Raw genomic sequence first — 24,636 nt, 5'->3', positions numbered from 1 at the left:
TCGGCTGCTTTCTTTTAAGTTGCACCTTCGCCGTGCGTTTTTGTGGAGTTCTTTACGTTTTATGTGTAGGTGTAAAGTCATATTTGAGATATAATTCCATTAGCCATACAAGCAACTTCGTAGGGCTATTATGTTGCATCAACTTTTTCTGTCAAAATAAATTGTTCAGGATATTATTCCTGGAACAGAATAAATTCTTGGAATTACTGAGTAACTTATGCGCCGTCCCACTGTTCCAAGAACACATTACTTATTTTATCGTGACAAAGTCAAGTTATTAATCTTCTGACTTCCATTTCAACAATGAGAAATTCTGGGAGACACCTGCATTACATTTCAGTTCAACTTTATATCATCCATAAACATCTCTGTTTTGGACACCTCGTCCAAACAAATGCTCACAGCATTAGTCTATGCAGCATCCAATTTTATGAAACTATAAAAGTTCCTTGCTGTTAATTACAGAGACAAATGTCTCATCACACATTTGGTTACCAGATAGCATAATTAGTTTTCTCCATTAACCTTTCAGATATAAAATTTGATTTCCAAGTTGAAAAAAAAAACCCTTGTAAAACCCATGGAATTCAAATAACATAGTATATTTGTACATGCTTGAAAAAAGCGCAGTATGAAGAAAACAATTTTATGGATTCTTATTTACAAGGACACTGATTATCTGGAATGTTGAAAGAAAATCTGTCTGTACTTCTTAATGGTTTTAAAATATATGATCAAATATGCATTTACTAAGCTGTCCTTTGTACAGAAAGGAGGCACAGTAACCTGACCATGAATGGCATGTGCCCCTCGATCTCTTCCCTGGATGGTGATGCAGCTGAATTGGTCCGTCACAGCCTCTGTCATATGTTACCCCTTCACCCGGGCACCTGAGAGAGAACAGCGAGGAGAAGGCACCCAGTCTACAACAATGCAATAGTTTCCCTCTGCTCAAACCTAAAGGACCCCATGCCCCTGCCCTGCTAAGGACCACACTCTAGCTCACAAGTGCCGAGGGCATTTCTATCACGATACCTGGGGAGGCGCTCCCGACCTTTGTGTATATTTATGTCGCCAACAGTCAGAGGGTGAGATCCAGACCTCCTTCAACACACAGGACAGCTCTGCCCAAGGAAACCATCTCAGCTTAACAAACTGTCCCACTGGGATCAGCTGATAACTGGTGGCAAATTACATTTTAACATGTCTTAACGTGGCATTCATTCATTTATTCAAAATTAGTGCTCGAGAGTCTACTTGGTGCCAAGTATTGTGTACTGAAAACACAGGAAGCTCAAAGTCTTGCCCTGCAGGAATTCAAGCTGAGACTCGAGGGGTCAACAGAGGATCTTAGAGACAAGGCAGCTGGGAGAGGTAATTCTAGGCAGAGACCAGCAGAGCGGATGCCAGTGCCACGGGAGTGCAATATTCCAGGGGCGGCTTTACATCATGCAGCGCTAAGTCTTCGAGGCCCTGGGGGCGGGGGCTGGGATACACACTATGGCTTCCCATTCCTGAGTTAAAACTTTGAAAGGCGGACCACCATTAACCTAATATGAAAGACAAAAAATTCATAATGAAGCATAAACGTTCCATTGTCAGTGCTGGTGCATTTCATTCCTGACGTGAGGTCCAGGTAGCCACTAAGAAGGATGAATGGACTTCCACTTCATGGAGCCAGGATGGGAGCTTCGAGGTAAAAGAGGTGAATGGTGAAGCTTCAAGTGGCTGATCTTACTACTTTATTTTTAATTTGAAATCGGGCTCCTCTCTCACTCACCAAGCATCCTCTGGTGTTTGTGATATAACCGGCATGGCGCTGGGCGGTGGGGACACAGAGATGGTCGTTAGGAGGACAGAGACAGACATAAAGTGGCAGTACCTTTGCTTTGGTGGAGATGCTGTGGAAGGAGAGGGGAGAGGGAATCAGAGAAGACTGCCTGGAGGAAGTTACATCAACTTGGAGTCTTTAGGGCCAAGAGGGATTCAAGCCAAGAGGAGGGAGATGGTGCAGGTGTGGGCTGCAAGCAGAGAAGGAGGTAGTGCAGTCACGGGGGCGGGGGCAAGGAGTAGAGAGAGGAAGTGGGGCCCGTTGCAGGAATAGGAAGTGGTCTGGTGTGGCTGCAGACCGGGAGGTGGGAAGGGCAGTGTCAGGAATAAGCCTGAAGCAGGCAGCTGGCAGTTCATGCCTCGTCTTATCTGTCATCTGAGTCCCAGCCTGAGAACCCCAGACCACAGGAGGGGCAACCCTCTGCATAAATCACTGCAGGTGCCGGCAACCTGTTACTGCTCTAACATTCCTTCCCAGGTAGCGGTCTCTCCAACAATCTGTTACTTTTAAGAACACCGCACTTGCTGTGCAAACGTCCTGGGTCTATTTTTAACTTTGAGAGGCGACACACACTGTTCCCAAGTCTTTCTTTCACCTTTCGGACAGCCATATTCCTTTCCTCCAAAAGGAAAAATCCATATTCCCATGGGAACCAGGGAGGCTAGCTGGTTAATACATCTCCTTAGATTCTGTTCCTCGTGGAGATTTCTTTCTTTCTTTCTTTCTTTCAGTAATATGCTCATGACTGGTGCAGGAAAAGCAAACTTTCCCAACCTATCATGCATTTCACTCACAGAGCAGTTGCTGACCCACACTGAGCTTTTATGAGAAACAGAAAAGGTTGGGGGGCGGGATCCCTCCCAAACAGGACATTCACCAAGGTCTGCTGCCGTCTAATGCACGGATTTTCTTAAATCCAGGTAGAAAAACTTGCTGTATGCGCAGCCTGAGAACTAAACAGTGGGTTCTAAACATGGGTTTATGAACAGGGCAGGGCTATCTTCAGCCCCTACATAAAGTTGTGCCAAGATGACAGCGGAACACGGAGCCAGCAGAACATACGTTACTTTTCAGTTTTGGTTTTCAACACGTCGTTGTTTTCATATGCAAGCTCCTCTCCTTTTTGGTCTTTTCAAGACTCGAGGGGGAAAAAAAGATAGGTTTCAAGTTGTCTCTCACCAATCAACATCAGAAATCCCCAATTTCTACGCTAGTGGAGTACAATATAAAAAGCCTCTTCGGTTAAATCAGGCGTGTTTTCGATTGGCTTACTAAACGTCTCTAAAATCTCAAGACAGTGGTAAATTTTAAAGCAGATCTTCAGAGTCCTACACGACAGTATCTGGTATATTCATGCAATTAGATAACACAGACTTGAGTACCTGTAGTTTGGGTATCTAATGGGAACAAGATGCTGTGTCAACTGGTCTAAAGGATTCAAACCAGAATCCAGGTCCCACTTGCTCTGTGATCCTCCAATTCACACGAGCGATGGTGCAACTACAAAACCACAGTTCCCTGCGGGGAGCGTTCAGGGTGGCATGGAGCACAGGAAAGGCACGTGCGAAAATGAGTAACGCAGGCAGTCCGTGGTGAGTGCACAGAAGAGTGGTGTTACTGCTTAGCGCAGAGGTGTCCTGAAGAAAAAATAACGTCTAATTCGGAGGAGAAGGGAGAAGGGGATAAAAATAAGAATCCAGTTTTTCTAGTTTGAAAAAGTGTTGCACCATATAGGACTTCCGCCACGCTCTGGGGGAACCTCATGAGGGATTTGGGACCAACATCAGTATTTTATTATGTAAGATAAAGAAAACCGTCAAAGGGGGGAGCGGATAGCTCAAGTGGTAGAGAGCATGCTCAGTATGCCCAAGGTCCCAGGTTCAATCCCCAGTACCTCCTCTAAAAATTAAATAAATAAATAAAAACCTAACTACCTACCCCCTCCAAAAAAGGGGGGGAGGGTAAAGCTCAGTGGTAGAGCACATGCTTAGCATGCATGAAGTCATGGGTTCGACCCCCCAGTACCTCCGTTAAATAAATAATAATAATAAATAAATAAACCTCATTACCTGCCCCCCAAAAAACAAAACAAAATTTTTCTTAAAAGAAAACCCTCAAGAGTTTTGTTCAAGGGGTGCTGAACTGTTAACCTGAGATTCAAATCTCAGCTGATCTTCGTAGATGTTAAAGGAACCTTAGTTCTTTCTTCCCAAAGGGTGCTGGGTTTCCCCATGTCGAAGCTCTTGGCCACCCCTTTCCTTCTACCCCTTTCTCACCTGGAAGTCCTACTTTGCTGGGAGCGGGGACGCCAGTTGGTTCAAGGGAGGTGAGTTACATCGAGGTTGAAGATGGAGACCCAGATTAGGGTCAGACTGTGGATACTCAAGACTCAGTTAAGGGATTTCAGCTTGATCCTAGGATCCTCGAGGAAGCAGCTGAGCCTCTGAGCAGGGCAGGGGATGCTAGGTATACTAGGATCAGCCCGTGTGGGCAGGACGGGAGAGGCAGGACAGGGAGCTGTGGCGTCATGGAGAGTCCCCAGCTGGGACCCGATCGGCAAGCGTGGTCAACGGCTAATTCCTGTGTGACCTTGGGCCAGTCACTGTCATCTCTGAGCTCAGCTTCCCTTTTGTAGAAGGGACGTGACACCTACCTCACGGTGCAGTTGTGATACTAACTCATGATGATGCATGAAAGCACGAGGCAGGCCCAACAGCAAAAGCTCCCACACTTCGGGCAACAAAGTCGGTCGTCTCTAAGCGGGACCAGGCCCGCCTCCACAGCTCCAGAAGAGCATGTATTTACGCGCCCTTACAGTCCAAGAAGCCATCTGCGCTTGCGTCTCCTCAAATCTGACTCTGCCTACACTCGTTTCTGAAGCCACTTTTGGACCCACAGTGGAACCAGGCACCCCTTTAGTGCTGCAGGAACTCAGAAACCACCCTGACCAGAGGCTTGGGCACCCTGGGACATGGGTGCCCTGACATTTCTGCAGAGGCCAGCAGAGGCGGGGGGAGGTGGTACACGCGCGGGAGCTCTGGCCTCCTTTACCTGCTTCCAGCGGCCCCGCTCCCCTTTCACCTTTGTGCATGTCGGGGTCCACCTGGGAGTCCATTTGAATGAATCTTTTAGGCGGCTAAGGGCATGGTTTTGGAGACAGACCCTGATTTGCATCCTGGTTGTGTCACTGAGCTACTTTGTGAAGTCCTCAAATTCCGGATCTGTAAAGTAGGAATAATAATGCCTTTCCTGGGACAGTTAGTGGGGTGACACACAGAGTTCTCAGCATGGTGCCGGCACCCAGCAAACGCGATGGGTGGCCGCATTCCTAACCCCAGGAGACAGCGTTCTGTCCCCTCCCCTCCACCATCAAAAAGGGAGAAATGACATGAAAAAGGTCAGGGACACAGGGACATGGTGGGGCCATGGCTCTGAGGGGGAAGCTTCAGGGAGGTGAGACAGAGGTGAAACACTCTTGTTTCCAAATGATACTCCTTTTGGAGGTTCTTGTTTTTCCTCTCTGGCGCTCCTTGGACCTTCGTTCTACTGGAGGTAGGTTCTCACTCTTGGAACTCCAGCCACGGAGTTCTGTGGTGCTGAAGCAGAAGGGCCCAGCTCCCTCTCCCCTCCGAGAGTCCCCAGGCCGTGGGACTCTGGGTGAAGAGCCCGCCCACTTCTCAGGGAGAAGGACACTGTGGTCACAGGCTAACTCCCTAATCTGGAAAAGTGGGTACGAATTCTCCGAGTGTCACCTCTGAAGAGATTCTGGGGACCCTGGTGAGGGAAGCTGTCATCAAGAAAGCCACTAAAAAAGAGATTTAAAAAATCAGAGATCTCAACCCTGCTCACCTGGTGTGGCAACTGCACCCTGTGCTTTGTCTTTGGAAAGTTGTGTAACAGGCCTGAATATTCAAAGGAGTAACTGGGGGGAGGGTATAGCTCAAGTGGTAGAGCACATGCTTACCATGCATGAGGTCCTAGGTTCAATCCCCAGTACTGCCTCTAAAATAAATAAATAAACCTAATTATCTCCCCCCTCCAAAAATGAAACAAAACAAAACAAAACAAAAAATAGGGGGGTGGGAAATGGGGGGGTGGGAAGGGATAGACTGGGATTTCAAAATTGTAGAATAAATAAACAAGATTATGGATAGCACAGGGAAATATATACAAGATCTTATGATAGCTCACAGAGAAAAAAATGTGACGATGAATATATATATGTTCATGTATAACTGAAAAATTGTCCTGTACACTGGAATTTGACACAACATTGTAAAATGATTATAAATCAATAAAAAAGTTTATAAAAAGGCAATTAAAAAAACAAAAACAAAGGAACAACTAAGCAGGACCCGGCATGTAACTGGAGCTCAATAAGTATTTGTTGAATGAATAAATGAATGAGACCAAACACCTGAAAAATAGATGTTTCAAACTCATCTACTAAAACAGTAAATCTAGAAGTTAAAAAAATCTCATGTCTAAAAAGAGATATTATGAAATGTCTGTATTATTGCTGGGAATAATAAATTAACTGCCTCACTAGAATACTTTCTAAAATACCCTGCTGCCGGCTGAGGCTTCTCTGATGAGCCTGGGACGGCCCGGCTCAACCAGGTGGCGGCAAGAACTCTTTCGACAGGAGGCATCGGCTTACTCCAGATTCCCCTTACGAGCAAGTCGCTCAGCTGTGAGGCTCAGTTTCTTCCTCTGGGTAATGAGAATAACAAGGTCCACCCTGGCTACGCACAGGTCCGCTGTAAAGTCATCAGACAGGTACGCAAGCACTTTCTAGACTATAAAGCGCAGCCCTCACTCAAAGTCCCCGTCTGGTGACGCTCAGCTCTCTCCTGAGGCTCATGTCACCCATCCCTCCTTCCTCCCTGGAATCTTCTCTGGTCCAGATCCTTCCTGAGTTCAAGGTCTCGCTTTTTCAGAGCTCTCCACCTTTCCCTAAGTGTGATCCTCCCCTTCCGATCTGCTTTTGCTCATTGCCCTGAAGGCTCATGTTTGGGGTCTGTCATGCCTGCACCATGCCACGAGGTGTGGACAGCTCAGGTGGACCTGCGTGGGGTCCCAGGTGTGGCACTTGCCACTTGAGAGACCTGTGGCGGCCGAACTCACACCTCTAAGTCTCATCCACCAAACAGGGATGGCAACGACTCTCAGAGATTTGCTCTGGAGAGTAAACGAGAGAATTCACGTAAAGGGCTCAGCGCAGTGCCGGGCACACAGTGAGCGCTCAGACAACCGAAGCTCTTCTGATGACTGAATTTTGTTCCTTAACCATGTCCTGAATTTGTCTTCTCTCCCCACCAGGATTTTAATCCTTGTGAGCAGGGTCCCCGTCCTATGCATCTCTTTGGTTTCTCCCAATCCCACTTCCATCCCAGAGAAGTGCTGAGTTCATAGTATTTTCTCAAAAAAAAAAAAAAAACCAAAAAAAAAACCTGTTGAATTGAGCAAAATGAATTGAATTAAGCCATTTTTCTCCAAAGTAGGGCTCAAATCTTTACAGTGGCCCATCCCAGCCAGCTTGACAAAGCCAGTGTCCACAGGGTAAAGGAACCTCTTCTGACCCTACTATCAAGTTCAAAGTGTGCGAGGAACGCCCAAAGCGCTCAGCCAAGCCAGTCACACTACTGAGTGTCGGATGTGCTGTTAACCAACAGCCTAAAAATATTCCAGGGAAACTGATTTGAGGTGGGAACCTCTGCCAAATTCTGGAGCCTTCTCCTTCCCAGAGACACGAACTCTGATCTCATAGGTGCAGAGAGTATCAAAGATAACACACGTTTCAACAGAACAAATCCCACACAGCATCCCAGAGCCATGTTTGAGGACCGTGTTATAGGTGAAAACAGTCCTGGTGTTTTGTTAACAGACCCCCTTGGACATCACAAACCCCACATGGAATTCTACAGCATGATAAGTAATATTACAGACAGACTCCAGCCACTTACAGAACAAACATGATTGACACTTGGGTTTGGAGAACAGTAACTATAAATTAAAGAAAGGTCTATCTTACAACATCATCAGCAACAGAATTCTGAACTTCGTACGCTATCAGGAACTATCCTCAAGGACTAGAAATCAGGTTTGTGTAATCATTTGCTCTTCTGCTTTTTTTTTTTCTTTTCTTTTTTCAAATTGACCTGAAGATCACAAAATAGAAGCGTTCTTTGGGAACTATACTGCACTTTCCCCAGAATGAGCAAAGGACAGAGAAATAACCCAGGCACACTTTCACGCTGTTCAGTCTTTTGTCTCAATGTCTAAGGCCTCTGGGACCAACAACTTAGAAACATCCCAAGCCTGTTTACTGTTGTTCTCTTATCTTCCTGGACTTGAGCTAGGAAATGTGAAAGCAGCCAGGCCCGCCCTTTCAGGAGTTTACCTGTCACTGAATCCCAGGCACTAGAATCTCCCTGTTCTGCATCCTTCACTCTCTTGTGCCCAGAATTCACAAACTGTGTAGTGTCCTCACCACCCTCCAAGTCACAGCAGAAAGCGGGGAAAAGCCTGCTCTGTCAGAGATGAACTAAACCAAGGACGTGACGTTCCCTCTTTATGATAAACATACATGTCCTACTAACAGGGAAATTCTTCATTTCAAATGTTAAGTTGAGGGGCGCTTTGATACAGAATTCCAACCGATGAAAGTTTGGGGAGCTGAAAAATACAGACTTCTAACTGAGGATGTTTAAGGTATTCTGCAGGGTCATGGTGTTTCGTTTGACTATTAACCTTTGGGCTTGAGCCCTCTTAATAGTAAACAGGTGCTGAGAGAGTGCTGGCCTCAGGCATGGTCTCTGGATGGAAAGATCCAGGTGGGGAAGAAAAGCCATTACTTCCCTCCTATTTTACCCCTATTTAGTATCTGTTTGACATCTCAATCTTTTGCCACCCACCAGCTCTCTTCTTCAAAGCAAAAGAGAGGGAACACGCCTCCGTGCGGTTTCCACGTTGTTTTAATCGGCAGTACACTGGATCTGAGCACCAGTCCTGCTTCCTTAAGACCAATCAACTCCCCCAGAGATGTGGCCATTCTGGCCCCTGCTTTTAACCACTCTTGCCAGGACCGTCTCCCATCTTCTGCTTCCCTGTCGTGTGGTACCCAGCTCTCATGCTCCTAGCGGGGGCTTGGGGAGATGTTTGGGATGGGCAAGGTAGAAGCCACATGCCGTGATCCACCCCCACTCCGACCTCGTGGGTACTTCACTCTTAAGGGCAAAATCCTCGGTCGTTTAATTTTTGGCTCATGGTCTGCAGATAACAAACTGCCCAGGCAGGGTCGCTCAGGCACAGTATTTGTACCAAAAACATCACTTGGGAAGAGTGGCATCATTTTGGAGGGACCCACTCATCCATCATGCAGCTGCACTTGTTGGGTGGTTTCAGAGGTGCTCTTTGCTCTGCATGGCCCTGAGGTGAGCTGGGAATGGTGAAGAGGAGGGGAGAGCAAAGCCTGGCTCCTCTCTGACCACAAATGTTGGTGTGAAACGAACACAAAGTCGGGAAAATGAGGAGTGGCTCACTGATAGCTTGTCCGATCAAGAGGTGGTTAGGCGGACAATCACCCTTTTATTTTCCTTCCGCTTTTTGGTTGGAGAGTTAATTTAATTTTGTCATGGCAGGATTAGCAACCAGGCCACGGAGGTGAAAGGACGTCGTTATAATAAGACAGCATATTAATCCTCTATCCCACCCAAGGCAGAGGCAAAACCAAACAAATAGCGGCTTCCTGGAAATTGAATTTCTGTTATCCAGATGTCAAAGATGTAATACCCCAATTACACAAACTACTGCCAGTGAAGCATGCCAGCGAATATGCAATGGAGATGGGGGTGAGTGCGGAGCCACAAAACTGCACGGTCAGCATCTGGCTCCGGGAGCGAGTGATAATTAGCGCTGTGTATAGACACTAATAAACATTTATGTCTGAAATTACAACTTTTAGCGATGTTAATAAGGGATATATTGGCAATCTGTAAAATAAAAGGTCTTGAAAAGAATGTTACACGTTAAGCCAAGGCAGACATTTCCCGTTCTGGCATAACCTTTTTTTTTTTTCCCTTCCCCCTAATTGCAAATGGCCACGCTGTTTTGCTCAGAAATTAATTGACATAAGAACCTACCTAAAAAAATGGGTTGTGTCTCTTTGGCCTCCCCATTAACATCGCTGCTGAATTCTGAGATCTTATATACTTCGTGGTGATAATCTGGGGTGAGAAAACAACCAGAAATTAGAATTCTAATGGCCTGCAAGCTACGCATAAGCAAGAAGGACTGGAATCTCATTACAGATTATGTACACCCTAGACTGTAATTCGTAAATGTAATTTTCGAGAACACAGCTAATCACCTGCAGAATCTGCAGATCCCCAAAACTTTGCTTACTCTGGAGAAGTACACAAACCTGAAATCATGACTTTGACTTAAGAAAACACCCTGCTCGCTCACGCAGCTTTCACAGGAAATTTGGCCCACAGATGCCAATTACATACTAGGTTTCTTTTCTTCCAAATGACAAGTATGTTTATAAGGTGAAGAAAAAACCTTGCCCAATCATAGGCCAGGGGAAGAGTCCCAATTCATCTCCACAACCCATATTCATGAGTAGAGGAATGGTATGCTTCCGAGTTAGCTACCTGGTACTCTCAGTTTACCCAGAAAAAAAATCCCAGAAGCACACATGAAAAATACTGATTTGTTATTTCAAATACAGTATAACCTGGATAAGAAAGCAAGATTCTCATTTTTCACCCAAGCGAGTCTTGCATTCAGTTAGTGCACTTTAATATGCAATCGTTTATGTTCTAAGAACGCACCTGCAGAGAGAAGAATCAGACCTATAGTTTTGTTTTTTTTTTTTAAAGGAGAAAGACAAACTTGCTATGTCAGTCAAACTTTAAAACACAGTGTTTTACAAGCTTCTCTACTGCGCTTTGGCAATTCTCTGTTTCTAAAAAAGTAGGATTGCTTAGGCAAGAAACTAAAGGTTCTTTCTTAACAGCCATTCCCTTTTTGGGGCCTTCAACCTCACAGGGCAAGGTCTACAAAACACTCTCACTTTTAAGATAAAGTAGTGAGTTCCCTGAGGTCAGACATAAGAAAGCAGCCGACATTCCAGAATGAATCAGATAGACCAAGAGGCCAGTCATATATGAAAAGATTTCTGAAGTACAAATGACTGAGAAATCAACACTATTGGTGCGGGGCGGGGAGGGGGGGGGAGTACACAGGAAGAGGGGAAAGCCAAACATTTTAATACGTAAAACTATTTCAGGCCTTTTTCATTTAAGAGTATCTAAACTAAATTGGAGGAAACAGGTTATGAGTAGAACTTCAAAATGTCCATAACCAAACCATTTTCAGACTAACCGAAAGCAGGCTTGATTGAATCTACATACATCGTTAGCTCAGCTTAGCTGAAAAAGCTCTGTTACTCAAAACTGCCCTTCAGTTTTCATCAGCTTACATGCGACTTCTCCAGGTTGTTAAAACAATCGCCTCGCTCTCTCCTCTGATGTCAATGCTAGATAAAACAACAGAATGGACAGGTTCTGTGGTTCGGTTTTGACTGCATGCTGACTCAGAGAAGATATTTAAACAGGATCGTTCTCAACTCAGTGTGAGGACTTGTGACATCAGGATGAGAAAAAGTTACCAGCTTCTAATTTAAGGTGATTATTAATGCACAATGCGTTTTGATGGACATATGTTTTTACGTCTGCCCTTAAGTTCTTATCGTTTTTCAAAAGTCAGATCAGGAAAAATAAAGACTCTAACAAGGCACTGAACACAGACAGGACTATTCAACTTTCCCCTCCCCTGGTACAACAAACCCAAGCCCAGAGACTACGGTGTGCACCTGTTAGGGACTGGCTGGATTTTTTTTTTAATGATACTTATCTGACTGATAAGTGATCTATTCTAAAATACCTTTCCAGCTCAAATAACGTATCCAGAAAAGACGCTGAATGTCAGCAATTCTTACTTGGGCTTGCACATCTAATGAGCTTCTTTCTCGATCTTAAAAGAGCCACCACCACCTTTTCCCCCTTCTCTTTAGGGGGAGGAAAAAAAAGAACCCCAACCACCACAACCATTGGTCCGCCGTGGTGTCCGCACGGCCTGATGGAAAGGTCCCCCCCCCCCCCGCCGCCGCCGCCGCAGCCGAGCCACAGGAGTGGAATACCCAAGAAGGCTCTCCGCTCCCCAAGTGTCATTGTTTGTTAATTTCCTGATGTGCCCTCCGACTTGTTTACGCGGAACAACATCCTGCCTCCCCCCGCACAACTTTCCCCGCCGCCCGGCGTGCGCGGCCGCAGCCCCCTCGGGAGGGGGCCCGGGGGGACCCCGGGAGTTGGCCGCGCGGCCGGGGAGAGGGGCGAGGGGCCGGGGTCTGTTTACGCAGCGCCAAGTCCTCCCTCCGCCGTCCGCACGCCCCCCGCCCGGCCCGGCCCGGCCGCCGCTTACCTCGGCTCACCAGTTTGAAGCTCTGGGATTTCCTGCTCCTCTTCCTCTCCGAGAACTCCATGGTGCCGCGAGCAGGCAGCGCAGGGGCTGCGGCCGGCGCGGAGGGTCGGAGGGAGGGACGGAGGGAGCGGCGGCCGAGGCGGCGGCGGCGGCGGCGCTGGCTCTTGTCACCCGGCAGCGGGAGCGCGGGGACCAAGGTCCGTCTCTTGGATCCGCAGGGGGGAGGCACAGGCAAGGGAAAAACCACTGGAGCCCGCCCGGAGGCTGCGGCCGGCGGGGCTGGGCGGGAGGCGCCTTCCCGGGAGAAGTTGCCCCCTCCTGGCCAACGCTCAGCGCGCCCCGCGACCCCGGCTCATCCCCGGCTGCAGGGCGAGACGCCGCCGGAGCCGAACTTTCCGTTGGGGAGCGAGCTGGGGGCAGGGAGGACAGGGAGGGCGGGCCGGGGCTGCCGGCGCCCTGGGCGCTCGCCGCGGGCCGGCCTGGGCGCAGCTCTGGACGCGGCGGCGGCGGCGGCGAGCGCGGCCCCGGGGACGCGGCGGGCGGGCCGAGGGCGGCGGCGGCGGCAGCGGCGGCGGGGTGCGAGCCGGGTCGGGGCGCTGACCGCCCCCGCGGGAGGAGGGGCGCCGGGAGGAGGCGGCGCCGCCGGGACCCCGGGGCCACCTGCTGGCGGAGCGCGGCGGCCGCCATCCCCGGGGGCCCGGGCCGCCGCCACCCACCGGCCTGGCCGCGCGGCGCCCCGAGGAGCAGCCGGAGGCCGCGGAGCTCTCGGCCCCGGCCGGCCCGGCCGCCCGCCCCCGGGGACGGCGGGCCCTGCCCGGCACGGGGGTCCTGACGCCGGCGCCGCGGGGGTCGGCGAGTCGGGGCGCTGCTGTCCCGGGTGCCCGCCTCTCGGCCCGGTCTCGCCTGCGCCTCCCCGCCGCTCCCCGAGGCCGATCTCGTTCTCAGCAGTCCTGGGTGTCGGGGACCGTCCTGAACAGCCCACCTCGCCTTGAGATGCAAGGTGTCGGAGGGCCAGACTCACTGGTTTCAGGCAAGTTTTAGGGGGAAAAAAACAACCCAAAAACTTACCCATCTGCGTGCGCTCTAGAAGGAAAAGAGATTTTAGAATTTACTGGTAAGCCGAGTGTGGGAAAGAGGGAGCTTCAGTTCCTTGCCCCCGTGCGAGGAGGACTGTAGGAAGGAAGATCAGGAGTTATATTCAAGGAGAGAACTTGCAATGTGGGGCTTGGAGAGGCTGATAGGGGTGAGCGCTGCGACGTCAGTGGGTGCCTGATCGCCCTGCTGACTCTTGGGGGAGAAATGGCCAAGGCAGGTGCAGCGGGCTCTGCCATTTGATGGAATAATGCCAAAATAATTGGCAGAAACAGAAAGTGTGTGTTAGGTGTGCGTAATATTCTTTTCTAGGGAGCTAAGAGCACACCATTGCGCTCTCAGAACAACTTACTGTGGGAATGGAGGAGAATTGTATACGACCTGGGAACGGCAATGCAGAAACGGGATCCCAGAAGCTTAAAAGTACTGCCGCCCAAACTGATCATCTCTAGACCAAAATACAAAGAGTAAATGCTGGACAACCCTTCCAGCACTGTGATACATTCAGGTGGCCTCAAAAGAGTAGAGAGGAGTAAGGGGGAGGGGTATGTTGATAAATAGAGTAGCAGTTCGCACTGTGAGTCTCACTCTAAGGAGGAAACAGCCACTCAAGGTCCACTCATATTTAACAGGGACAACTAGGAGGAAGGGGGAAGTGCGAGGAAACCTGCATAAACCTACACACACCAGGATATCAAACCAAGGAACAAGGTGACCCGCCCAATAGTGGAAGCAGAGCCCAGTCCACCTTCTGAGGTCTCATGTTAAGTGGTATATATGTCGCAAGTGAGGAGGCTGGTTACGCCTGGCTTGGAGGTAGGAGGAGGGCTGTTCATTCACTTCACCAAAGTAAACCCTTAAACAAGAGGTTCTTAACCTTTTTGGTTGCTATCTCCTTGGAGGTTATGTTCAGATCTCAGGGTCTTTTCCCAGAAAATAAATGTAGGACAAACAAAATTTTGTATAGATTTTTTTTGGCATTCAAAGAGGTGGCAGAAGGGATTAAAGTGATAACAAGAGTTAACTACCCTATTTGGTTCTCTACCCTTTTCCCCCTCTTTCTTTAAAACCAAGTACCCAAAGATATTTTGAAGGTTTCTGAAGAAACAAAGCATATGATCCTGTTCCCTGGGCTGGGACCTTCTCTTTCTTTTTTGCAGTGCCTTTAAAAATGTTATTCCAGAAGCCACAGGGCTGAGCACTATACTGACTGAGCAACATTTAGGATCGTTCGTGCCTTGGAGCATAAAATGAGATTTTATTATGCTTAAGTGATAATGAAATTATTGAAGGTACCATACCAAGAAGCAGATCCCTAGAGGGAGATTAACAATTTAGCATTTTCAGTTTAAGTAGGAATATGACTTCCATTTGCTGAAGAAAATATTTTTGATAGTTAAGAAGAAAATACTTCATTGTATAGTATTTTAAAATAATGATCATTTTCCATGACACTTCCTGGCTCAATAAAAATGGTCTGTGAGCAAGCTGGTCTACTGAGCCATGGGTCAGTCCAGTCTTATCTAACGTGTAGGGAAAATCAACAGATATTTGTTTATTCTCCACATTGTGCCAATCACCATGCCTTTATTTAACAAAAATGTATATAGTCATCATTAGCATTAAATAAAGATTAATTATGATAATCAATTAGAAAGAAGTTGCTTTCAGTGGTAGTGTTAGTTGCTTGAGCTGCCATAACAAAATACAATAGAGGGGGTGTCTTCAACAATAGAAATTTACTTTCTCATAGTTCTAAATGCTAGAAGCCTCAGATCAAGGTCTGGCAGAATCAGTTCCTGGTGAGGGCTCTCTTCCTGGTTTGTAGACGGCTGCCTTCTTGCAGTGACCTCGTGTGGAGAGAGAGTTCTGATGTCTTCCTCTTCTTATAAGAACACTAATCTCATCATCAGTGTCCCATCCTCATGACCTCGTCTAAACCTAATTGCCTCCCAAAGGTCCCACCTCACAAATTCCATCGTATTCAGAGATTAGGGCTTCAACATATGAGTTTGGGGGAGGACACAGTTCAGCTTGTAGTAGTATTGTTTTTGGTTAATTGAATATAGTTTTTTCTGTTGGAGTGTTCTGGGTAGTCCAGTAGGAGATGTGCTAAGGTCATTTCTCTGTCTCAACAGTTCAAGATTCCCCAAAGGTTTTAGAAGCACGGGTTTATGTGTTATTAAAGCTTGGGGAAAACTGATCAAATACTCCATGACTTCAGGTAGGCCAAATATCATATGACCATTCAAAAACTCAGCTGATTATACATAAAGATTAAATGTAGGTTTTGATCTTTAACAAAGACAGGTAATTTGCCCAGAGAACATTTAAGCAATCTTAACCCTAATTTTTAAAACTGTCTTTCTGGAAACTCTGTCCTGAGAAGAGTAGCATTTTAAAAATCTTCATTTTTATTTAGAGTACTGATGTCCAATGGAAATATAATATAAGCCATAAATGGAATTGAAAGTTTTCTATTAACTGCATTTTTAAAAGGTAAAAATAAACAGGTCAAGTTTATTTTAATGATACATTTTATTTAACCCAATATAATAAAAATATTATCATTTTGACATATAATCACTATTTAAAAAATGAGATAGTTTACATTCTTTTTTTTTTTGTACATTTTGAAAACGGTATGTAGTTTATCCTTAGAGGACAAATCAATTTGGGTTAGCCAAATTCAAGTATTTAATAGCCACATGTGGCTAGTGCTCAGATTTAGAGGAACTATGTGATTTGAGTCATGTTACATACATAGGTATTACTGCAACCTAGTTGTTTTACTAACAACCCTCAAAGAGAGGGAGAGGTGCAGGATGGTATTAGGGCTTGAGCCGGTTTATAAATCTTTGATTGGAGTCTCTGGAATTGAAAATCCTGTCAGTAAGTAGATTCTGGAATCCTTCAGGAAGGTTTAATAAGTACAGATATTAACTTTACAGTTTTGTGATGATTGCCCATCAGAAGGGTTGTGGAAAGAATAATAGAGGCAGCCCTACTTTATCCTCAGTTTATCAGTTTGTTGCTTGCACAACTCAGATTTCACTTTCATTTACTCTATGGGTTTTAGCAACTGTAACTTAAAAGAAAGGAGGTCGTATTTATGAGATTACTTAGGTGAAAATGAGATCTCAGAGTGCCCCACCAAAAATATTACCTTATATTTATACCGGGCTTCTCTAAGAGGAACTCAAGGATAGTTTCACATCATCTAATTCTCTTAATTGCTGTGTGAGGTTGGTGGATATTAATATTCCAGTTTTGGAAATGAGGAAAATCAGTTTTCATAAGACCATTTTGTAGTGAAATTCGAATGCCATGCTGGTTTCCTGACTTCTAAATGTGATGCATTAACCCAAATGTGATACAATAACCTTCCTAACTTTGTGTCATTTCTTTAAGACAAACATTTAGTATTCTTTTTTAAATTAAGGTCTAACTTATATACAGTAAAGAACCTGAATCTCAGGTATACGCATCAATCAATTTCTTTCACTTATTTTTTTTATTGTGATACGATTCCTTTAAAAATTTTTTTTTTAATTGAAGTATAGTTGATTTACAATGTTTCAGATACACAGCAAAGTGATTAGTTATATACATATATATGGATTCTTTTTCAGATTCTCTTTCCATTTTAGGTTATCACAAGATATCAAATATAGTTCTGATTTCTTTTACTTTTATGTCTACATCCATACAACCCACCTCCCCCAGGTTAAGATAGAGAACATTTCAGCACACCAGCAGACTCGCCCATGGTCTCTCCCAGCAGATAACCCCCAAGGACACCACAGTTGTAACCTCTGTCACCATAGCCTGGTTTCACATGTTCTTCATCTTCATCTTATTGGAACCGTACGGTGTGTGCCATTTTGTGTCAGGCTTCTTTTGCTCAACATTATGTCTAGGAGTTTCATTCATGTTGGCTATGGTAGGAGTTCATCCTTTTTCATTGCTCTGTATTATTTCATTATATAAATATGGTACAATTTTTTATCCATTCTACTGTTGTTGGATATTCCTGTACATTTTAGTTTGTGTCTTTTGGTAAACATATGCACATTTTATCTTGAGTTGACAAGTGAAGTTTCTGAGTTACAGTATATACATACATTTAGCTTTAGTAGATACCGCCAAATGGTTTTCCTAAGTAGTTGTACCAATTTACACTCTCGCCATATCTTCACCAACACTTGGTATTATCGGGGTATGGTGGGGTACCATTGTCCAATGACATTATGCGCATTTTCACATGCTTATCCAGTCATTTGGACGTCCTTTTTTGTGATAGGCCTACTTAAATGTTTTGCGCATTAAAAAAATTTTGAGTTGTTGGCCCTTTTCATTAATTTGAAGGCATTCTTTCTATATTCTGGATATAAATCCTTTGCAGAATATTCTTATTGCAAATGCCTTCTAATCTATAGCTCACATTTTCATTCTCAATGTTCTCAAAGTTCTGAATTTTACTGAAAGTGGGTTTACACTTGACCCTTAAACAACTCAGGCATTAGGTGTGCTGACCCTTGGCACAATTAAAAAGCCAAATATAACTTCCGTATACATGATTCCTCCACATGTGAGGTTCCATATCCAAGGATTCATCCAGCGGTGGGTCATTCACTACTGTTGTGTTTACTATTGAAAAAAATCCTAGTGTGAGTGGACCCACCCAGTTCAAATCAGTGTTGTCTGGGTCAGCCGCATAGATTTTTTTTATGTCATGTTAAGAAATTGGTTTTTGTCTGCATACTTTTAAACTTGCATTTGTTCATGTATTTGTTTCCTGAGGCCGCTGTCACAAACTGCCACAAACTCAGTGGCTTAAAATCCCAGGAGTTTATTCTCTCACAGTTCTGGAGGCTGGAAGTCAGTCTCACTGGGCTAAAATTCTGGTGGCGGCAGGGCTGTGATCCCTCCAGAGGCTCTGGGGTGCATGCATTCTTTGCATCTTCTCATGTTTTGCCTCTTCCAGCTTCTGGAGGCTGCAGGCGTCCCTTTGCTTGTGGCCACATCACTCCGGTCTCTGCCCCTGTCTTCACGACAGCCTCTCCTCTGTATGTGACATCTCACTCTGCCCGTCTCTTATAAGGACTCTTATGATGGCATTTAGAGCCACCCTGATTATCCAGGATAGTCTTTGCCTCTTACGATCCTTAACCATATCAGCAAAGACTCTTTTTCTGTATAAGGTCATATTCACAGGCTCCAAAGATGAGGATGTGGATCTTTGCGGGATCCATTTTTTAGTGTCCCTATCAGATTGACTCCAGGGTAACTAAGCTTCAAGGCAAGACAGTGATATTATAGATAAAGTCCTGGCTGGGAGTTGGGAGACTTGAGTACAACTACCCATGTGAATGTTTGATGTCTGTGGGCCTCCATTTCTATATCTGTAGAGATAACAAATATACCTTCTCACCTGTACAAAGTCGCTTGGGTAAAATCCTGCTTGTGAAAGTGATTTGAAATGTTAAAATTTATGGTCAAGTGGTTTTAGTCCATGAGGAGATGCAACTGAGTACCTTATTCATGTGTAACAATTGTCATTTTTGCCATCAAATGGAATTCCCAGATAAGGGAATACTTCCTGTGGTGTTAGGAGTGTCCAGACCATAGGGGAAGTTAACCTGGATTTTATCCCAAACATGTGAGACAATGTCCCATCAAAGTTTGGAGTGTGTCCTGTGTTATCAGATGTCCTGGATTTGAAGCCCAGCTTGATTGCTTCCTAGTGGCACGATCTTGGGCAGTTTGGGGTCTGGTATATAATATAGTCCCCTCCCAGCACTGTATCTAGGGACAGTTGAATGTAAAGAATTGTTAACTAGTAGGAGTTTAACTACTAACCAGGGTAAAAAGAATCCAAGGGGTACAGAGGTTGAGGCCACCAATAGAGGGACTAAGGACCAGGGAAGGGTCCCACCCCCACCTCACTCCACCCCCACCCACACCCCACCCCTACCCCCACCCCAAGGCTGGGGAGTCAGTCCCCTTCAGTCAGGAGCATGGCTGCTTCGTGAACATGTAGCCTGCTGGTGGGGAAAGACATTCCAGAAGGTGGGGCCAGTGCTGGTCTGCAGAAACAGCTACGAGGGAGGACACTGTAGTGCAATGCAGCTGGACTCCTCCAGGCTGGCCACTCCAGCTCCCACGCTGGAGGACAGCCAGCCTTGGAGGAGGGTCTTCCGGGGCTGCGGCCTCGCAGCATCCCTCTGGTGCCCTCTGTTGACGTGGCTGCGCATTACCCGCCAGCTCCAGTTCCAAGAAGGGTGGGTTTGGAGCTGAGAGATAAAACATTGCTAACTGGCAGTTACTTAACTTCTATGCCCCATGTTCTTCTTCTGGAAACTGGATCTAAGAGCTGTACCCTCTACACAGAATGATTGCTGAAAGCAAATGAATTACAGCACGCAAGTGCTCAGACCAGAGGCTAACTCAGTGGAGGTCAGCCTTTCCAACTGGTGCTTGTATATTGCCTCATCCCAGGCCCATGCCGGGAGCTGATACCAGGAGGAAAATAGGCTGTGGCCTCTCCTTCATGAACCTCATCTTTGGGACCTTAGTTAAATGGTCAGATTTTAGATGCTTCCTGGTTATATTTTGAGGGATAACACTACTACCTCTACCTAACACTATTCCCATCTTTAGGAATTTGAAGAACTTTTTCTCATTCTGTATTGATTGGGGGGTGGGGGTGGGGAGTGGCTCTTTTTAGCAGAGAAGTATGCCTGGGATCTTTCTATTTGATTCCTTAACTAGAGAAATCAGTGCCAAATAAATGCGCTTCTTCAATATTTATTAACAGCCTCCTATGCGTCAGGCAGTATCTAGGCTCTGGGGATATGGAAGTGAACAAGACAAAACAAAGTAAAATTTCTGCCCTCACAGACCTTAAATTCTAGGTGGGGCTGGGGGAGAGAGGCCATAAACAAAATAAATGAAAATATGGTGTAAGTGATAAGCACTGTAAAGAATAAAGAAACTGGGAGCAAGAATAAACTTGATCCTTTTTCTCAAGTCTCCTTAAAAAGAAGTGTGTGTGTGTGTGTGTGTGTGTGTGTGTGTGTGTGTGTGTGTGTGTGTGTGTGTGTGTGTGTGTGTGTGTGTGTGTGTAGTGGTTGTAATTCCCTTAACTGCCAGGTTGGCAGTGGTGATGTCTGGTGAGTCGCTGAACCCAGTCTTTTTCAGCTGTATGTCTGAATGTCAACATCTCCTTAAATCTGAGTAGGTCTTCTGTGTTAAGTTCTCTTTTTAAAAAATCTTCCTCTTTTAAATATTCATGGGAATGGCTAATCTCCCTCCTATGAAATAAAAGTAGAAGTTTTAGACTAATCTCTTCTATTTAATTCACCCATTCCAAAGACCTTAGAAACAGGTCTGAAAATCACAGGAACCACAAATTTTAAAAGTGTTGGTTTGATGTGTCTGAAATTAATGCTTTAATTTATTCACCACAGAATGTCTTCACACATCGCTGTTTTCTGTAATTTATACCATATACTGTCTACTCAAGTTAATGTGTGAAGCATGGTTAAATTATGCCTAAAGGGGAATTTGAAAACTATCTACAGTATGGTGATGGCAAAAGGGTGTAAGTAGAAGTGATGGGGCAAAATTTAAATAAGACAAATTGAAATAGAAATTTCAGAATAACTGTCAGGTGTCAAAGATGTCCCTGACTGGAATAAGTTCTTTAGAAAAAGATTTAAGAACATTTAGAGGAAGTCTATGGAAATGGAGTAAACAAAGCACTAGAAAATTTCTATAGGGAACGTGTAATTGTATATGTGGCCCAAAATGTAGGCTAGATAATCTAATGGGCTTTTGTGTGTTTCATATGTTCAGTTTTCAACCTCTGTTTAATGATGTCAAAGACGGTTTGGGATAAAGATCAAATGAACAAATTCTGTAGGAAAGAGACAGATTTTGTCAACATGATTTCATTTGTTCTTTTCCCCAGTGTGCATAACATGCTGACAGGACTTCCATTCATTTTCTGTCGGCTAATTGAATGAATCAGGGTTTAGTAAAGCCACAGTGATACCTCCAGGGTCTGCAATCTGTTCTCCATTCCCCTGACCTAGTGCTTCCTCCATCTCATCCTGAAGGAGTCTGAGGGAGGACCATAAAGGCAGGATGGTCTCTATGTGATTCAATCTTGTTTGAGTTTGGAGATTAATAACATAATACTAATTAGTGTTTTTAAATGTTAGCAGTTTGGAGACTGTGCTCATGAATTCACTGAAGCGCCTATCTGTGTACAAAGCACCTGCTTCTAGGTTTTATGCCCCATAGGAAATACAGATCTGAGAGGCTGCTCCTGCCTTCAGCGAGTGCACAGTTTGGTTAGCTGCTAAAATGAGAAAGAGTGGCTGTCTTTATATGGGTGTCACTCCCTAAATGCGGAAATGGAATCCAGATGGCAGGTGACTGCAGGTGGGGAGGGAGGATGTGCCGGAGGAGGTCTCGGGGTTGGTAAGTATGGTTTCATTTCCCGCTGTGATGCTTAATGGGCTTGTCTTTACTCTTGTATTAGTGGTCTCCAGAGAAACAGAGCCAAGAGAGGAGATACAAAGATATGGATGTACACATATGTGTACATATCCATAACTGTGAAAATTAGGGAAGTGTCACCAAAACGGAGTTGGGAGGTAGGAGCGGCAGCTCTCACGCACGGACCACTTGAGGTCAGTGCAGATCCCAACAGGGAGAGACACACTGTGCATCTCAGGCAGGAAGTGGCACTACTTTACTCCTGCCAGCAGGCGGAGAAAGATTTTCTCCCTGCCTGGCAACAGCTTAGCCAATCAGAGACTCTCACTACTCAGCCAATGAAAAGCCACTGTACAGTTAACTCCCAGTTTCCGCCAATGGACTCTGCTCAAAATAGCTACTCTTAACTCTCCCTTCTCCTCTGTAAAAAAATGTTCCTCTCCTTTGTTTTACCAGACTTGCAGGTGGTTCCCCACTGTTGTATGCCCCAAACTGCAATTCTTTGCTGCTGCAGAATAAACCCATTTGGCTGGTAAAATAATCCACTGTTTCATTGTTTTAGGTTAAAAATACACACATAGATAAAGAGATTTATTTGAGGAATTGGCTCAGGTAATTACAAAGGCTGAGAAAGTCCCAGGATCTGCATCTGCAAGCTGGAGACTAGGAAGCTGGTGGTGTGATTCCAGTATGAGTCCAAAGACCTGAGAAGCAGCAGAACGGATGGTGTAAATCCCAGTCCAAGGTCAGGAGAAGGCTGATGTTCCAGCTCAAGCAAACAGGTGGAAGCAAAAGGGGCAAATTCCTCCTTCCTTTTTGTTCTGTTCAGGCCTTTAATGGATTGGGCGATGCCCACCCTACCCGGGGACGGCCATCTACTGAGACTGCTGATTCAACTGCTAATCTCATCCGGGAACGCCCTCACTGACATACCCAGAAATAACGTTCAATCTGAGCACCTGATGGCCCAGTCAAACTGACACACAAAATTACCCATCACAACTCTGAAGTCCTATTTTAGCAGAACAGTATCCCTTTCTAACAGAGAGCTGATCGTGCAAGACCGTTTTTTGAGCTGCTTCAGAGGGGCCAGAGACAGCACGATCTTAACCTGTCACTGCCTGTGCCCTTACCTGAAGCGTCCTCATGTTCCACTCCTCGCACGTGCTCGGAATACCTCTTCCTGTTCCCTGTTCTGCCTAATCTTCTTGACTCTGGCTTACCCAGGAGTCCCCATACTATTCAGACAATAGCTGTAGGTGCAGGAAGCTTCATAGCGCTGGTAACCTTCCATAGCTCCCGCTTCCCCCGACTAGCGCATGCCCTGTTCTATCTTCCCGCGGGAAGCGGGGGGAGGGGCAAAGGGACTCATTTCATCCGTGAAGTCTTTTGTAGTTAAACCTTTGCTCAGGCATGCTAGGATGACATCTGTATCTAATGGGAGTAATTTAATTTTTAAAAACAGCAAAGCAAAACAAATATATTGGATATCTGCTATGAGACTTGGGTGATTTGGTGATTCTTATGGTTTCATAATTTATTAGTAATTAATAATCTGTATAGATACATCTATACAAGTCTAATAATTTTTTACTAATTTAACTGAAATAGTTTATAATTACATAAAAATATATCCCATATCTGCTTTTAAAATAATGATTCAGCCTGATGAAGTGACACTGAAAATTTCATTCTCTGAAGAATTAGGGTGAGATTCCTTTTTTTTTCTTTTTTTTTTAATGAATGATCAGGATTGAAAATAAGAAAGGAGGAATTCGCTTGATGTATTTAGCACTTCAAATTTTCACTTTTCTATTCAATTTGAAATTAGTATTTTTCAAGAAAAAAATATATCTTTTTTTTTTTTGAGCATTTTGGCTGATGTCTGCCCTCTTTAAGTTTTCCAGGTCAGTGTAGTTACATTTTATTGTAGCATCTTTGATCTATATCGTCTCTTAATTTGGCAATATGAACTTCCTTCAGATTTGTAAATATCCCTAGAAGCACTTTGCTTTGAAATCCCCAACTCCCTTTCCAGGAAGAGAAGAGACTTTGAGGTCATCCATATAAGTTGTGCTGACATGAAAATTTTCATGTGGTTACAACACCATATACTCTTTAAGGACAAGCTGACTTAGTCTCTGTCTGTAGGACACCAATAAAGCATTTCAAGCTACTTAAGCATCTTAATGCTGCAGACTGCCTCCACCTATCTTGACGTTTTCAGAGCCTGCTTTTTTGATATTTTGATGTTTTAGGTACATTTGCTTGTGGGCAACTCAAGAGGTAGTATATACCTAAGAATTCTCATTTTTAAGCCTAAGATTTTCACTCCTGGTTGATTGTCATCAGTTAGGGTTACCAGATCTAGGAGCGGGTACAAATAATCAAACAGGAACACCCAGTTAAATTTGAATTTTGCATAAGGATGAACACATTTTTAAATAAATTATAAGTATATCCCGTCAATATTGAGGGACATACCTATACTGAGAAATTATTCATTCTTTACGTGAAATTCAAATCTGACTGGGTGTCCTATATTTTATTTGGCAACCCTATTATAAACAGGAATTTCTGTTCATACAGGTTCTCCACCCTTCAAACCTCAGAACTTCCCCCAGGGTTCAGAGTCTCGGGGGGAGGGGAGCAGGGCTATAGGATTGGCATTTTCTGGAGCTTTAAATACCCTTGTAGGCTTAGAAAAGGGTCCTAAG

General features: G+C 45.1%; 1 protein-coding gene and 1 long non-coding RNA gene across 6 annotated transcripts in view; both read right to left on the bottom strand.

The window, feature by feature from the left end:
- BEND7 (BEN domain containing 7) overlaps nt 1–12,860 on the bottom strand; it is a 74,742-nt gene extending 61,882 nt beyond the window's left edge. For 2 of the 5 annotated variants that reach the window (XM_072955057.1, XM_072955058.1), the window contains exons 1-2: nt 12,320–12,860; nt 9,976–10,059 (exon numbers count right to left, since the gene is read on the bottom strand). In XM_072955057.1, coding sequence (XP_072811158.1) covers nt 9,976–10,059; nt 12,320–12,380 — 145 coding nt within the window. In that variant the 5' untranslated portion in view covers nt 12,381–12,860. Of the gene's footprint in view, nt 1–9,975; nt 10,060–11,837; nt 11,943–12,319 lie in introns of those variants that run through there. The other 3 variants (XM_072955055.1, XM_072955056.1, XM_072955059.1) reach the window with 2 other exon arrangements.
- Nucleotides 12,861–22,495: 9,635 nt separating this feature from the next.
- On the bottom strand, nt 22,496–23,236 carry LOC140691563 (uncharacterized). Its single transcript, XR_012067296.1, has 2 exons — nt 23,053–23,236; nt 22,496–22,623 (listed from the first exon to the last, which is right to left on the bottom strand). It is a non-coding gene; the product is annotated as an uncharacterized lncRNA (long non-coding RNA).
- Between the last annotated feature and the right edge of the window lie 1,400 nt (nt 23,237–24,636).

The sequence above is a fragment of the Vicugna pacos genome, chromosome 35 (genome assembly GCF_048564905.1).
Source record: "Vicugna pacos chromosome 35, VicPac4, whole genome shotgun sequence".
Lineage (NCBI taxonomy): Eukaryota > Metazoa > Chordata > Mammalia > Artiodactyla > Camelidae > Vicugna > Vicugna pacos.
Note: the sequence above shows the minus strand (reverse complement) of the source record. Positions and strands in the feature narration are given on the sequence as shown.